This window comes from Macaca fascicularis, chromosome 9 (genome assembly GCF_037993035.2).
Source record: "Macaca fascicularis isolate 582-1 chromosome 9, T2T-MFA8v1.1".
Taxonomy (NCBI): domain Eukaryota; kingdom Metazoa; phylum Chordata; class Mammalia; order Primates; family Cercopithecidae; genus Macaca; species Macaca fascicularis.
In genome coordinates this window covers 78,225,471-78,240,558 of record NC_088383.1, presented here as the reverse complement: position 1 = coordinate 78,240,558, position 15,088 = coordinate 78,225,471, and the positions used below count along the sequence as shown (strand labels likewise).

Here is a 15,088-nt window from a genome sequence, read left to right as displayed (position 1 = left end):
TGTTGAACCATAGTAAAGGAGATCAGTGTTTTCTTTTCTTTTTTTTTTTTTTTGGAGACGGAGTCTCGCTCTGTCGCCCAGGCTGGAGTGCAGTGGCCGCATCTCAGCTCACTGCAAGCTCCGCCTCCCGGGTCTACGCCATTCTCCTGCCTCAGCCTCCTGAGTAGCTGGGACTACAGGCGCCCGCCACCTCACCCGGCTAGTTTTTTGTATTTTTTAGTAGAGACGGGGTTTCACCGTATTAGCCAGGCTGGTCTCGATCTCCTGACCTTGTGATCCGCCCGTCTCGGCCTCCCAAAGTGCTGGGATTACAGGCTTGAGCCACCGCGCCCGGCCGAGATCAGTGTTTTCTAAAGACAATAGATATAGGATGTAAACCAAAGAATAAGCATTTCACAGTCTTACACAAACTTAGTGTTTAAAAGGTATTAACTACCTTAATTAGATGAGATTTAGTGGATTTTGTTACATTTTTTAGCTTATTTGCTTTTCATATAGGCAAAAGATTATGATAATCCAGTTTTTATGGTACTTTACAATGCCATTGGGGATATGTGAACAAATATCTTAACCAAATTTTCGTTTATGTGCCTTCCCTCCCCCCCAAGGGTGTAATCTCTTTCCATTTCTCTTTCTTTTTTTTCTCTCAGGCTCTGCACGGAATTTTCCTCTCCTCTTCAACCTGATAGTGTAACACATGATCACGTGTTCGTTGTCTTGTTTTCCTCTGGGTCGCATGGGTACTTCTATTTCCTTTTCCTTTTTCATCTTTTCTCTCATTATGGTCTCTAACAAGATCCTCTCCAGGGTCCCTCTGATCTCTGTGCTAACAGGAAAGCACTGGAATGATGGAAAGGAAGACAAAGAAAGTCCCAAAAGCAGCTGGGAGTCCTTGGTTCTAACCATCTCTATGGAAACAATCCCACAGAGATAGGTCTGGAAACAATTCTGTAGGGATCACTGGAGCAGTGGTGAGCCAGTCTCACCAAGCCTTATTTACAGGATACAACTTGCAAATGGGAATAGTTGACAAGATTTTGTTGTTGTTGTTGTTGTTTTAAGAGAAGTAGTAAAGTAGGAAGCCAAATAAAATGTACATTTATGCCTATGTAGCATTTTGTTTTTTGTTTTGAGACGGAGACTCGTTCTGTCACCCAGGCTGGAGTGCAGTGGCACGATCTCGGCTCACTGCAATCTCTGCCCCACCAGGTTCAAGCAATTCTTGTGCCTCAGTCTCCCAAGTAGCTGAGATTATAGGCATGTGCCACCATGCCCAGCTAATTTTTGTAGTTTTAGTAGAGACAGTTTCACTATGTTGGTCAGGTTGGTCTCAAACTCCTGACCTCACGTGATCCACCTGCCTCAGCCTCCCAAAGTGCTGGGATTACAGGCATGAGCCACCACACCCAGCCTATATAGTGTATTTTTTAACTCAAAACTTCCTACTGTAACAATAAAAAGGCAAAGGGAATGTGTAAACCAATTTCAAGTCCTTACTGAGCATGCACATTGGCAAAGAGTGCGTAATCCAAAGAAATTATGGCAAGCAAGCAAGCAAGCAGCAGTTTGGTAGTGAAAAATCATTCATGTCATTAGAATGATTTTCAGATTGTGACCCATAACCACACAAAATATGCGGCAGGAATGCCAAATTCAGTCAGGCAGTAAAACAAATTGAATTCAAGCAAGGAGTGAAGGAGATTACAGAATTCCATCTACCAAATCAGTTTGAAAGACCGAAAGGATAAAAATAGCCATGTAACTTGAACCTAGGAGGACCAAGGGAAGAACTCCATCAGAATTGTGGGAGCTTAGAGTCTTATTAATACAGCAATTATTTTTTTAAAAGGAGGGAGAGGGGTTGGGACTCACAGTGTCAGTGATAATGGGACTATAAAGTTTCAGGCCTGTTCAAAAAGTCTCCAGCCAATAAGCTAGTAACCACAGGTCTCCTGAAATGGTAACTCCAGTGTTAATTAGGTGACATAACCTCAATTTTCCAAAAACGATGTCTGTTTCCTTAAGTTATAGATATTTGTAACCTCACGAAGGTTCATAGTGTTTTAAGACCCTGGCCCTTGGGTAAAACCATATGGGCTCCAATTCTAGCTCTACCACTCAACTGTGTGACCTTGGGCAACTATTTTCACTTCTCTAGGACTTAGGCACTTCATCTATAAAATGAAGATACTTATTTTTCAGGGTTGTAAGAGTACAGTGTGTAGGTTATGCTACACACTATACTCAATTTGCTGACTCTTTACAACCCTGAAAAATAAATATGAGCCATTGTTATCACAGCATCCTTGTTTGGTTTTCCATCTCTTTTAATTGTGATAACACTGTCCTTTCTGCCTTCCACTCAGTACTTTTAGGGAGTGGGCCATTGTGGGTATGTGAGCACCATGTTCTTACTGCCCCACACTCGTCTTAGGCAGGTTTGAGGATGAATTAAAGCCTTAAAATGTCTTACATCCTACACACCGCAGATCTCATGGGAGAAAAAATTATACATCCTCCTACGTTGCTAACACCTCCCACCCTACCTCCAACAGACTTCCCAATGTCTGTACCACAAAGTTCAAAGTCTTTTGGCCAGACATTGAAGACTATCTACAATCTAGCTTCACCCACATTTCTAACATTATGCCATCTTCCTGACGCCTTGCACTGGAACTTGCACTGATTTTTTGTGTGTGTGGGAGGGTGTGGGACGGAGTCTCGCTCGGTCACCAAGGCTGGAGTGCAGTGGTGCGATCTCGGCTCACTACAAGCTCCACCTCCTGGGTCCACTCCATTCTCCTGCCTCAGCCTCCTGAGTAGCTGAGACTACAGGGGCAAGCCACCTACGCTCGGCTTTTTTTTTTTTTTTTTTTTTTTTTAGTAGAGATAGGATTTCACCGTGTTAGCCAGGATGAACTTGCACTGATCTCTTTCCCAGGCTTCCCCTTAACTCTTCGCGCAGAAATTCGGGTTTTTTTTTGTTGTTGTTGTTTTTGACACAAGGTCGCCCAGGCTGGAGCGCACTGGTGCAATCACGACTCACTGCAGCCTCAACCTCCAGGGCACAAACCATCCTCTTGCCCAGCCTCCCGAGTAGCTGGGACTACTCGGGAGTCCCATCTACTCCCGTGCGCTGCCATCACGCCCAGCTAATCTTTGTATTTTTTGTAAAGACAGCGCCTCACTATGTTGCCCAGGCTGGTCTCCAACCCTTAGGCTCAGGCGATCCTCCCGCCTCGGCCTCTCAAAGGCGTGAGCCACCGCGGCCGGCCTTTTTTGGAACTTAAAAAAAAGGCCATAATGTGTCATTAAGAACCTTAGTGGCATGACTGCAAAACCAAAATGTACTTATTAGGTGTCACTTGGAAGCGCAATTTTCAACAACGCAAAACTATAGAAAACAACCCAACGTCGGCCTCCACAGGCTAATCAGTCCCCGAGGCACTGACGGCGGGAGAGATGAAAATGCGAAGGCCAGAGGAGAAAGAGAGGAAGGATTTGCAGAGAGAACGGAAACGTGTACAGGAATTCACCCAAGAAACCCGGGTCCCGCGCGGCGCACCGGGACGAACCGCGCTGGGGGACGGCCAGCAGCTCCGGGCCAGAAGGAGGCGGACACCCAGCCCGAGAGCCGAAATCGGCCTCGGTGGACGTTTTCATCTTCGCGGCCCAGAAACACTTCTATTTTTCATTGCACAATGCAAACATGGTGGACCAGAAAATCCGCCCCGCGTCTGCCGGCCGAACCACGTGGCGCCCTTTCCGCGCCGTCGATGCCGAGCAAGGGCGGGGCCCTCACGGAATTTGTTCACGGTGGGGGCAGATCACTGGAGAACTTCTCCAGACCGCGACAGCACAGTTCCTTCTACACACTGGCAGAACTTTCATTGCCATCGCCCCGAGGCGGCAGAATGGTATGCCCCGAAAACTGGATGGTTCTACCGTAAGCAAGAAAGACTGCACACACGACAGCTCTTTACCTGGACCAGCCTCTGCTCTGTCTATCTCGCCCCCAACAGCTGGGCAGCCCACCACCGCGCAGGCGCGCTTCGTGCTGCCAGCGCCAGGCGAACCTGACTTTCCCGTCTCGCGAGAGTGGGGCCGGCCGCCTTCGCAGTTCTCGCTCCGCCCCCCACTTCTTGCTCGCTCCCTCCCATCCCCCCAAGCCAGTTGCTGTGCTGCGCAGCTCCCTAAGCGGTTGTCACCGCTGGAGACGGTTGAGAGAACCGTTGTGGTGAGCGCTACACGAGGCAAACAACTTCTCCCTTCTCTCGACTGGACCCCGCGAGCAGCAGAGTCGGCGTAACTATCGCCTGACAGGGTATCTGAAGTAAAAGGGGGTAGGTTGGGCTGGTGGTTTCGAGAGCGGAGTCGGGAGAAGGACGAAAGAGGCCGGGAGGGGCTGGGTTGGGGGTTAGTGCGGTGGTCGCCGCTCGGAGGCCGCCGCTTGGAAGCGGCGGGGTTGCGCCTCCCGGACCATCTCCCACTTCAAGGAGGGCAGCCTGCCGATGGGAGGACTTGCTCAGGTGGAACTCAGTGGACGACGCCGAGGCCCGAAGTAGGGGACATCCAGCATTTCCCCCTTTCCCTGCTGGCTTGGCCTCCGCCATTTTGGGTACAGTGGCGCGGCCACCTCGGCTTCCCGCCCTTCCCCGCTCTTTTTACTTTTTGTCTCCCAGCTTCCGAAAACTGATTCAGAAGGCCAGGGGAGGGGGTGGTCAAAGCTCCCTGGAAGGGATGAGGGTGGGTAGTGAAGCGAGCAGGGAAAGACCGGGCAGTTGGGTGGAGGGAGGATCGGGGTTGCCGGGCGCGCTCCCGATGGAAATGGCGCCGGATGGGCCTGGCCTCCCACCGTGGCCTCCCTTCCTCCGCAGTCTCGGCAGGGCTACCTGGGCTGACGGGACTGCGAGTGACTTCTGACGCAGATTCCCAAGATGAGAGAGGCTGGAGCTGGGGGAGGAAAGCCAATGGCGACGAAGGTGCTCAACTCTCAAATCCAGGACAAAGGAGGCAGACGGCCTCCTTTGTAATTCCGCCGCCCGGTGGCGAAGGGTTTTAAGCCAGGCTTGGCTGCTGGGGGGTGGGGGAAGGGGCGTACTCTCCCTAGCTCTCTGGTCTCTAGGGCAGCTAGATAAACGGAAAGTCTCCTGGGAGGAATAAAGGACGCTTAGCCGGCCCTTATATTCCAGATTTGGAACTTCGAAAAGAGTACGTACTGATTTTCCAAAGGGGTTTTTTTTTTTTTTCATGTTTAAACGTTAATAAGGACTTCGGGGGTGATTTTGTAAGCAGAAAAGTGGGTGATTTATCAAATAGGAATGTGAAATGGGCATGTTTCAAGTAGGTCGTCTGGGCCCAGTGAACTGTGATTGTTGCTTTTTGAACTTTGGGGGTGGGGGTGGGTGATGTAGCAATTGTTTTGCGTAGTTTGGCATCTATATTAGACTTTGTTTTTAAGTTTCACTTTTGGGAAACAGTTAAAACAACCCAGTGATGGTAGATGTGTATGTATGGGAATTGAGTTCCTTTCGATATTAAATCTTCCAAGAGTTGTATTTTGTGCAGTTTTTTTTTTCTTGGCATTAAGGCTCTAGAAGTAAAATACTTCAAAATACGGTTATGGCTTATTTTCTTTTGGTGTCTAGGCCTTTTTTTTTTTTTAAATGTAGGAGTATAATACACTGTAATCGTATTTTAAACAAGGGAATAAGCCTATTAAACAGAAAAATTGTAAACCCAGTCACGTGGTGGTGGTGTGATTCGGATGAGGGTCCTGAGAACTGGATCCGTAATTTTCATTGAAGACACAGTGCAAAAGGGACGGGAAAGGCCTGAGAGTAAGAATTTCTGATAATTCATGTAAAACTTTTTAAGAATATTGTTACCTACTTTTCCAGCTCTAAAAACAAAAACTTACTATTGTTGAAGATGTTCAGTGATGCTTTGTCAAGATTGCCAAGGAAAAGTTTACGAAAATCTTACCTTGAAACAGTAGCTTTGAGTGGCCCTTTGAAAAGATAGTCCAGACTGTCCTATAAAGTTATATATGCTGTAACAAATAGCTTTACTAATTGGATTGGACTACACACACACACCTTTTTTCTGTCCTCTTTTTCAGTTGTGCCATTATCTGGAAGTCCATCTTACTGTCTTTTTAAAATAATGTTATCTTTGATTTCGTTGTATTGGTAAACAACTGACTAAATTGCAGTAGATAAAAACATGGTTCATAGTAAACTAACATTTTAGAGACCGTACCTCCTTAAGCTGTTAGGGGCGTGTCTAGTGTTTTTGTTTTTTTAAAGAGCAAGCCCATTGGGAAGGAATGATGTACATTTTCTGTTAAACTTAGATCATCAGCACTTTTTCCAAAAAATAAAATTCATTCTCATTTCTTGACCACTGGGCTGCCATTTAGAAAGTTATTTATTGATGCATAAAGTCGTTTATGCATTACTTCAGAAGATAAGCTGTGCCTCCGTGTTAAGAGGATTCTCTATTTCATTTGTTCTCTAATGGATGTTTTTTCTTTAATGACTTCGGTATATAATTCACATACCATAAACTTCACCAATTTTAAATGTACATTTTAGTGGATTTTAGTACATTGACAGCGTTGTGTGACCGTCACTACAATTTAATTTTATAACATTTTTGTCACTCCAAAAAGATACCAATACCCTTTACTGGTCATTCCCCTTGCTGGCATTCTCCCTCCCGTCAAGCCTCAGACAATCATGAATACAAATAGAGTTACACAATATGTAGTCTTTTGTGACTGGCTTGTTTCACTTGGTGTAATGTTTAAAAAATTATATTTAAAGTTTCATAAAACTGACCAAAGCCATCCTCATATTTTAACTGTGGTATATTTTATTGTTACTAGCACCTAGAATTCTTAAAGCAGAGTAGTGATTAGCCATGACATTGTTGCAAAGAAAGGTTGAGGTGGATTATCCTGAATAATTAGTAAAGTGTTTTAAGTAGTTTCTGACAGCTTTATTAGAGCAGATTGCTTCTTCCTGTGCCCTTAGAGTTTTTCTTGTTTTTGTTTTGTAGGTAGGATTTTTAGTTTTGAAGGGGTTGGTAGAGTGAGGCTCTCATTATTGTATGTGCTTTGCATACAGGGTCACCCTGTAAAATAGATTAAGTGTTCCGAATTTGAATTTGGTTGGGTTTTACGCAATTAAAAGTTGTGTTAACAGTTTAGTGTTTATTATAGATAACATCGATAACACTTTTTTGTTTTCATTGGGTCTTATAATTGGTACAGACCGATCCAAAAATCCAATTGGCTTGCTGGTATTTTTTTCTTGTGAATTGGTAAGATTTATGAGTAAAGTAATTTTTTCTTTTTTTCTTTTTTTTTTTTTTTAAGCATTTGCTCCTTAAATGCAAACTACTAAGATCCTTTCACAACAGATTAAGGTTGAATTTGCAGAGTTCTTAAATTTTTCATGAATCAGTTAGGGTAGATCTGTACCACTTTTTCCGTTATGTGTAAATCACCCTTTATGGGAAACACTTATTTTTTAGGTTTGTGCTATTTAAAAAAAATAAAACGCTAGGCGTTTTCAAAACATCTCTGAACTTTTTTTTTTCAAACTGGGTTGGGGCCTCCTCCTCTCAGAGCTACTCTTCAGTATTAAACTTTTAAAAGCCTTCGCTGGCTTTGGGAAATAAAATTTTTAGCAATTCTCAGTTCTCTTCGAGGTTTGAATTGTTTTCTGTCCTTTAAGGTTCACATATTTCGTGTATGGTATATCTTGTTGGCTTTTGCAGGGCCCCTTAAAATCCAGTAACAGTTGCCATCAGTAAATGCTTAACATGAGGCAGACCAAGCACTTGAAGAGTGCAGTGAGGTATAGATACCACTGCTATAGTTTACAATTGAAGAGGCTCAGAGGTTAAGTGGTTTAGGTAACCAGTGAACGGCAGAATAGGGATTCATACTATTTATTTGTGTGCATATTTTAAATGCATGAATTCTAGGAAAAAAAAACTTTACCCTTTGCAGATGCCACCCCTAAGAGTTGCACCAACAAATAGATGACATGAAATTAAGCATTAGTGAATGCTGTTGATACGAAATATGATCTTCAAAAATAAAGGAATCAAATGAACAAATTGTTTTGTTTACAGGGGAGGAGGTGGTGAGGGAAAGGTTTGAAATACTCAGGTGAGTAGGATTCCTACAGCTGCATAGTGAAATTTGTAAGGTTCTGGTAAGTTTCTGCAGCTGAAGGACTTCTGCATTCGCCTCTTTTGTAAATACTATGTAATTTTAAACGGAAGGATGGTTGCCTCTGGGGAAGGGAACTGGGAACTGAAGTCATTTAGGAGGGGAAGGGGGGCTTCTAGATGTACCTTTTATGCTTTATTAAAAAGTATATTATGTATTTTTTAAAGTTTGTGTTTAAATCTATTTGATTAAAAAGCTGAGTAAACTGGTTTCTATACACTGTCCAGTGGCTTCAAAAACACAGGTACTGTTGGAAGGCATTCACTTTTGAGCAGCCTTTGACCTCAGTTTTAATCTAATTCAGTCATTTTATAATCTTACTCTTGGTGAGTTTAAACTAGATTTGGCTAAAATAGAGGTGAGAGTGTTGGCCCTTCAAAGACAGTTTGATGTGTTCAAAATTGTAGTGCATTTAAAAGGGTTAGACTTATGTGATGTTTTTCCAACATGAGTCAGTACTCATTGCATTTTTTACTTAGGTTTTTGATGTTAGTGGATACTGGTATTATATGCAACTTCTGAATAAGTTTTAAAGAATTTGAATAATCAGGTGAATAAAAACCTGAAAAGTGGTGAATCAAAAGTTGAGAGATAAGGAAAGGCTAGAGTTGGCATTCAGGGGACACAGTCAAATAGTTTGAAGACTCTGGTAGTAGAATTATGCAAGTTTTCTTAAAATTAGGCAATACATAATATTGATACTAAGAAATTCAGTACTTTTCCGTAGGAGGGCTCAGGTCTCATTGCTTTTTCCCTACCCCAAAATATGAAAGGTGGTCTACAGTTTTGTCATGGCATTGTCACGGGAGTTGGCGCCATGTTACATTTCCTCTTGTGGCACCTCTGAGAGGTGTTTCTTCATTACCTCTTGACAAGAGTATGTTTTGATTGACTGCTCTATGTGCTTGTTTATTTTTTATAGCATTTAAATCAAACGGTATTGAGATGGATTGGGTTATGAAACATAATGGTCCAAATGACGCTAGTGATGGGACAGTACGACTTCGTGGACTACCATTTGGTTGCAGCAAAGAGGAAATAGTTCAGTTCTTTCAAGGTACCTCTAGTATTAGTCAAAGTTTAGTAATATTGTAATTTTATATTTGTATTGTTTCACTGTTTTTAATTTGTAAAACCCATTTTGATTTTGGAACTTTGAAGTTTAACTATGATAGTCTTGGTTAATGTATTAAAATAATATGCTCCAATTAATATTCAATACAGAATGTGTAGAATATGTAAAACCTAATTAATGTGCAGTAACATATTTGAGAATTGTGATGAAATGAACCGTGAATTAGTATATGGAGCATATATTCGATTTGTAGCCTTTTTTCATGTAATATAGGTGGGCTTTTAGAGTATGTGTAATTACACAGTGTTTTTACACTGGTCGCAAAAAAGATTTATTTAATCCAGTATTATTTGAAAAAAATCTTTCATTTGTATTTATGGGGTGATGGGAAACTAAGCTTTTTTGTTTTGTTTTGTTTAGACTTGTTTTAAATATTTGATTCAGATGGGAATGTTTCAGCCTTTAACACTGTTCCCCTTGATGGGGTTATTTGTCCTTGGGTTAAAGGGTTGGAAATCGTGCCAAATGGGATAACATTGACGATGGACTACCAGGGGAGAAGCACAGGGGAGGCCTTCGTGCAGTTTGCTTCAAAGGAGATAGCAGAAAATGCTCTGGGGAAACACAAGGAAAGAATAGGGCACAGGTGGGGATGGAGAGTTTGGGATGGTGTTAAATTTTTATTTTTGGGGGTTGTGGGTCACTATTGCTTAAATGGGGGGGTAGCCATAACATTTTTCTGGGGTAGTTTAAAAGAATTGATAATTAATCTAAATTTAACTTGGAAACTACAGATTTGGGTGGGGAATTAATGCTAATAGTTAAATTAAAAGTAGATTGTTTCCATTTCTCTATAGGATGTTGTTGATAAATGCTTTTGTATAATCACCTATTTCCTTTAAAACACCTATTTACTAAAAAAGACAAAGTAAAAATATATTTATACTTTATGAATTGTTTTCAGTGACTAATTTCTTTGTAAAACTTAAATATTTAACTAAGTTTGTAGGTTTAAACTGTTAACTTACGGTGTATTTAGGCAATTTAAATTGGGTTATGTATCTAGATGTAGAAAAACTTACTGCATTTTGCCCAGTATCTAATTTACACTAATACATTTATGCTGAAACCTGTACCTTAAAACATTTTTAAATAGGTATATTGAGATCTTCAGAAGTAGCAGGAGTGAAATCAAAGGATTTTATGATCCACCAAGAAGATTGCTGGGACAGCGACCGGGACCATATGATAGACCAATAGGAGGAAGAGGGGGTTATTATGGAGCTGGGCGTGGAAGTATGTATGACAGAATGCGACGAGGAGGTGATGGATATGATGGTGGTATGTGTATCTAATGAACAAAGGTTCTGTTGTCATTTTCTTAATGTTCCTGACACTTTGTCAAGAAATACAGAAATGGCAGTAATTTCAGTACCTGTTAGGTTTTAAAACCTGTTCATGAAAATATGGATTCCCATGGCTAGCTGTGGGACTTGATTGATGCACATATTGGCACCTAGAAAACTTACACAGAAATTAAAATTTAGATGTTGGCGTATTTTGACCTTTTTTTGCTTAAGGATGAAATTTAATTTACATGTCTGAACTTAACCTTTTGAGAGTTTAAATTTCCATCACATGTTGACTGCTTTTTTCATAGACTTTAAGTTGGAAATTGCAAACTTGCAATCAAGTTACACATACTGTTTACCACAAAATGTTTTTGTAAACTGGATTATAAAATTTATCTCTGGAAAGTGTGTAGTCATGTATTTCTCCTTAAATTACACAGGTTATGGAGGTTTTGATGACTATGGTGGCTATAATAATTACGGCTATGGGAATGATGGCTTTGATGACAGAATGAGAGATGGAAGAGGTAAAATAAATATTAAAGACATTTTTATTCATAGGTAAATTTTAGTATTTGCTTTGCAAGCTCAGTGGTAATATAGGAAACTTGTATAAGAAAGGTAATTCAGATAAATTTCAGTGCATTCCTATACAGAGCTTTATACCTTGTATAGTATGTATGTATACTTCCCTACCTAGATCTGTAAGAGTTTATAATCTTGGCAAATTGTGTTTTCTAGGTATGGGAGGACATGGCTATGGTGGAGCTGGTGATGCAAGTTCAGGTTTTCATGGTGGTCATTTCGTACATATGAGAGGGTTGCCTTTTCGTGCAACTGAAAATGACATTGCTAATGTGAGTAATTTTTAATAACTATTAGTGGTTTTATACTTATCCTGGTATCTACATTTTTAAGCATTCTTAATGGTCTCGTGTTTATAGCTTAATCAAAATCCCTTGAATATAAAAATAGATCTACCTTTAACTCTAATCACTGATGGATATTTTTGTATCCATTGTGTGTTAACCTACATACGATTCAAGCAAGTAAAAAGCTACATTCATGAAGTCCAGTTAAGAATATAATGAAAGACTGATCCGCATAGAATGGTGATGACTGTATACCATGTTGTGCTGGTGTCTTTTGTTGTACTGTTTTTTTGTTTTATTTTTTGTTTTCATTTCTTTTCTTTTTTGAGACGGAGTCTTGCTCTGTCGCCCAGGCTAGAGTGCAGTGGCGTGATCTCGGCTCACTGCAACCTCTGCCTCCCGGGTTCAAGTTATTCTCCTGCCTCAGCCTCCTGAGTAGCTGGGATTACAGGCACACTCCACCGTGCCTGGTTGATTTTTTGTACTTTTAGTAGAGACGGGGTTTTGCCGTGTTGATCAGGCTGTTCCTGACCTTGTGATCTGCCTGCCCCAGCCTCCCAAAGTGCTGGGATTATAGGCGTGAGCCACCACGCCTGGTCTGTATTAGATTTTGAAAGAGTGAATATATAAGTATTAATGATTTGGTTTGGCTTTCTAGGCTAGATAGTGATTAGAAACTGAGGAGTTGAAAATAACAGATACTGCTGTTGTCATTGATGTGAAACTGGTTGGTTTCAGATTTGTTAGGAGGTCAGCAAACTTCAGTTGACGGGCTGAATCCGGTCACACCATTCCTTTACCTGTTGAGTAGTTACATTAGAGACCCAATGGCCATTCAAGCCAAAAGTACTATCTGGCTTTAAATGCAATAGTTTGCTCTAGATCTTACTGGGAATCAATTGGCCTGAGTTCCAAGTGCATTTAATGATAGTTTAAAACCTGGCTACCTTGTGATTAGAACCAAATGATACCTTTTGGGGAACAATTTCATATAGTTTTAAATAGTAGGTTTATTCAAACCCCATGGTTCCAAATCATGATATCCCCATTTCTCTCTCTCTCTCTCTCTCTGTATTTTTTTGAGACGGAGTCTCCCACTCTGTCTCCCCAAGGCTGGAATGCAGTGGCGTGATCTTGGCTTACTGCAGGCTCCTCCTCCCGGGTTCAAGCGATTCTCTGTCTCAGCCTTCTGAGTAGCTGGGATTACAGGCATGAGCCTATCTCCTTATTTTAAAAGCAGTAAATTCTTTACATTATCCCTAAGTGTATACTCTGTATATTCACAGAACCTTTGTAGTTGACTTAAGTTATTAGTCTGGCAGGGCAATTTTCTAATTGATGAGGAAAAATCAAAGTATGTGGTAATTTACTTTTAATATTCTCAATAGAAAAGTAACAGGTGTTTTCTTTATTTAGTTCTTCTCACCACTAAATCCAATACGAGTTCATATTGATATTGGAGCTGATGGCAGAGCCACAGGAGAAGCAGATGTAGAGTTTGTGACACATGAAGATGCAGTAGCTGCCATGTCTAAAGATAAAAATAACATGCGTAAGTGATGTCTTTGGCACGCTTATTTCCTAGACGTGAATTTACAAAGTAAGAGGCTCTAAGATGTGTAGGCAATGCTTGGCAATTGTTGGGATCTAAAACCATTTGACCTCTATAATGGCTTTTTGTGGGCTTTATATATCGCTGTACTAGTAATTGATAAGCATACTTTGTTTAATATTACTTAACTGATGTTTTTTAGAAAGCTTGTATTGATGAATTTGATCCATCATTCCTTTCTCCCGTTACTCTTTTTTTCTTAAAGAACATCGATATATTGAACTCTTCTTGAATTCTACTCCTGGAGGCGGCTCTGGCATGGGAGGTTCTGGAATGGGAGGCTACGGAAGAGATGGAATGGGTATGTAAAGTTTTTAAAATATGCAGGGTTAGCTACTTATCAATGAGTCTCAATTTTTTTTCTTTTCTTTTCTTTTTTTAAAGATAATCAGGGAGGCTATGGATCAGTTGGAAGAATGGGAATGGGAAACAATTACAGTGGAGGATATGGTACTCCTGATGGCTTGGGTGGTTATGGTGAGTATCTCTAGTTCAGTTTGTGTTAGTCCCCATATGTAGTGCAAACTTTAAAGTGCAGGTATTACTTTTATTACTTTATGCACAGATATCTCCTGCTGAGTGATTCTTAATATCTTTTTCTTAAGGCCGTGGTGGTGGAGGCAGTGGAGGTTACTACGGGCAAGGTGGCATGAGTGGAGGTGGATGGCGTGGGATGTACTGAAAGCAAAAACACCAACATACAAGTCTTGACAACAGCATCTGGTCTACTAGACTTTCTTACAGATTTAATTTCTTTTGTATTTTAAGAACTTTATAATGACTGAAGGAATGTGTTTTCAAAATATTATTTGGTAAAGCAACAGATTGTGATGGGAAAATCTGTTTTCTGTAGGTTTATTTGTTGCATACTTTGACTTAAAAATAAATTTTTATATTCAAACCACTGATGTTGATACTTTTTATATACTAGTTACTCCTAAAGATGTGCTGCCTTCATAAGATTTGGGTTGATGTATTTTACTATTAGTTCTACAAGACGTAGTGTGGTGTAATTTTAGAAGATAATGGTTCACCTTCGCATAAACTGCAAGTCTTAAGCAGACATCTGGAATAGAGCTTGACAAATAATTAGTGTAACTTTTTTCTTTAATTCCTCCTGGACAACACTGTAAATATAAAGCCTCAAGATGAAGTGGCTTCAGGAGTATAAATTCAGCTAATTATTTCTATATTATTATTTTTCAAATGTCATTTATCAGGCATAGCTCTGAAACGATCTAAGAGGTATTGATTTCTGAATATTCATAATTGTATTACCTGGGTATGGGAGTGTTGGAAGTTTGTTCTAGCCCTAGATTTTGGAGTAAAATCCCTTCAGCACTTGACCGAAATACCAAAAATGTCTCCAAAAAATTGATAGTTGCAGGTTATTGCAAGATGTCTTAAGAGTAGGGTTAAGGTTCTCAGTGACACAAGAATTCAGTATAAGTACATAGGTATTTACTATGGAGTATAATTCTCACAAATGTATTTTAAGTTTTCTGCCCAATAGAGCATATGGTTTTTAAATAACTGTATAAATGATGACTTTTAAAAAATGTAAGCAACAAGTCCATGTCATAGTCAATTAAAACAATCCTGCAGTTGGGTTTTGTATCTGATATCTGCTTGGAGTTTTAGTTCAAAGAATCTATATGTAGCAAGGAAAAGGTGCTTTTTAATTTTAATCCCTTTGATCAATATGGCTTTTTTCCAAATTGGCTAATGGATCAAAATGAAACCTGTTGATGTGAAATCAGTTCTTGAACTTGTTACTTGTTTTTGCCAGAAATGTTATTAATAAATGTCAATGTGGGAGATAATAATAGTATGGCGTCTGTCCTAGAATGCTTTGTGTCAGTTACTAATTCAAAAATCAGATTGGTAGAAGGTACTACATACGATGTCTACGATTTAGGAGAGGGAGCCCTG

The 15,088-nt window shown here is 40.5% G+C and overlaps 2 protein-coding genes across 28 annotated transcripts in view; one reads left to right on the top strand and one right to left on the bottom strand.

Annotated features, from left to right (window-relative positions):
* PBLD (phenazine biosynthesis like protein domain containing) overlaps positions 1 to 5,001 on the bottom strand; it is a 46,015-nt gene extending 41,014 nt beyond the window's left edge. For 6 of the 17 annotated variants that reach the window (XM_005565705.4, XM_074001975.1, XM_074001979.1 and 3 more), the window contains exon 1: positions 3,984 to 4,087. Coding sequence is in view for 5 of the 17 variants with exons in the window: in XM_045362085.3 (XP_045218020.1) it covers positions 3,537 to 3,663 (127 nt within the window). In the remaining 12 variants the exon portion in view is untranslated. Of the gene's footprint in view, positions 1 to 3,536; positions 4,088 to 4,892 lie in introns of those variants that run through there. The other 11 variants (XM_065521015.1, XM_074001978.1, XM_074001981.1 and 8 more) reach the window with 4 other exon arrangements.
* HNRNPH3 (heterogeneous nuclear ribonucleoprotein H3) lies at positions 4,172 to 14,982 on the top strand. 11 transcript variants are annotated; one of them, XM_005565712.3, is made up of 10 exons: positions 4,172 to 4,324; positions 9,168 to 9,302; positions 9,828 to 9,966; positions 10,477 to 10,616; positions 11,113 to 11,199; positions 11,414 to 11,529; positions 12,961 to 13,096; positions 13,362 to 13,457; positions 13,541 to 13,633; positions 13,762 to 14,982. In XM_005565712.3, exons 2-10 carry the CDS (start codon positions 9,191 to 9,193, stop codon positions 13,836 to 13,838), a joined length of 996 nt encoding a protein of 331 aa, XP_005565769.1. In that variant the 5' UTR covers positions 4,172 to 4,324; positions 9,168 to 9,190; the 3' UTR covers positions 13,839 to 14,982. The 11 variants fall into 11 exon arrangements, with proteins under 11 accessions (XP_005565769.1, XP_005565768.1, XP_015311761.1 ...); XM_005565711.3 differs by having other exon boundaries at positions 10,477 to 10,661; XM_015456275.2 differs by having other exon boundaries at positions 4,172 to 4,343.
* The last annotated feature ends 106 nt before the right edge of the window (positions 14,983 to 15,088 follow it).

What these genes read in the sequence shown, in the direction of transcription:
- HNRNPH3 (XM_005565711.3), top strand. Translation starts at nt 9,191, where the DNA reads ATGGATTGGGTTATGAAACATAATGGTCCAAATGACGCTAGTGATGGG. An exon ending in CAGAATGAGAGATGGAAGAG is followed by an intron (nt 11,200 to 11,413) that starts GTAAAATAAATA and finishes TGTGTTTTCTAG; the next exon opens with GTATGGGAGGACATGGCTAT. An exon ending in TAAAGATAAAAATAACATGC is followed by an intron (nt 13,097 to 13,361) that starts GTAAGTGATGTC and finishes TTTTTCTTAAAG; the next exon opens with AACATCGATATATTGAACTC.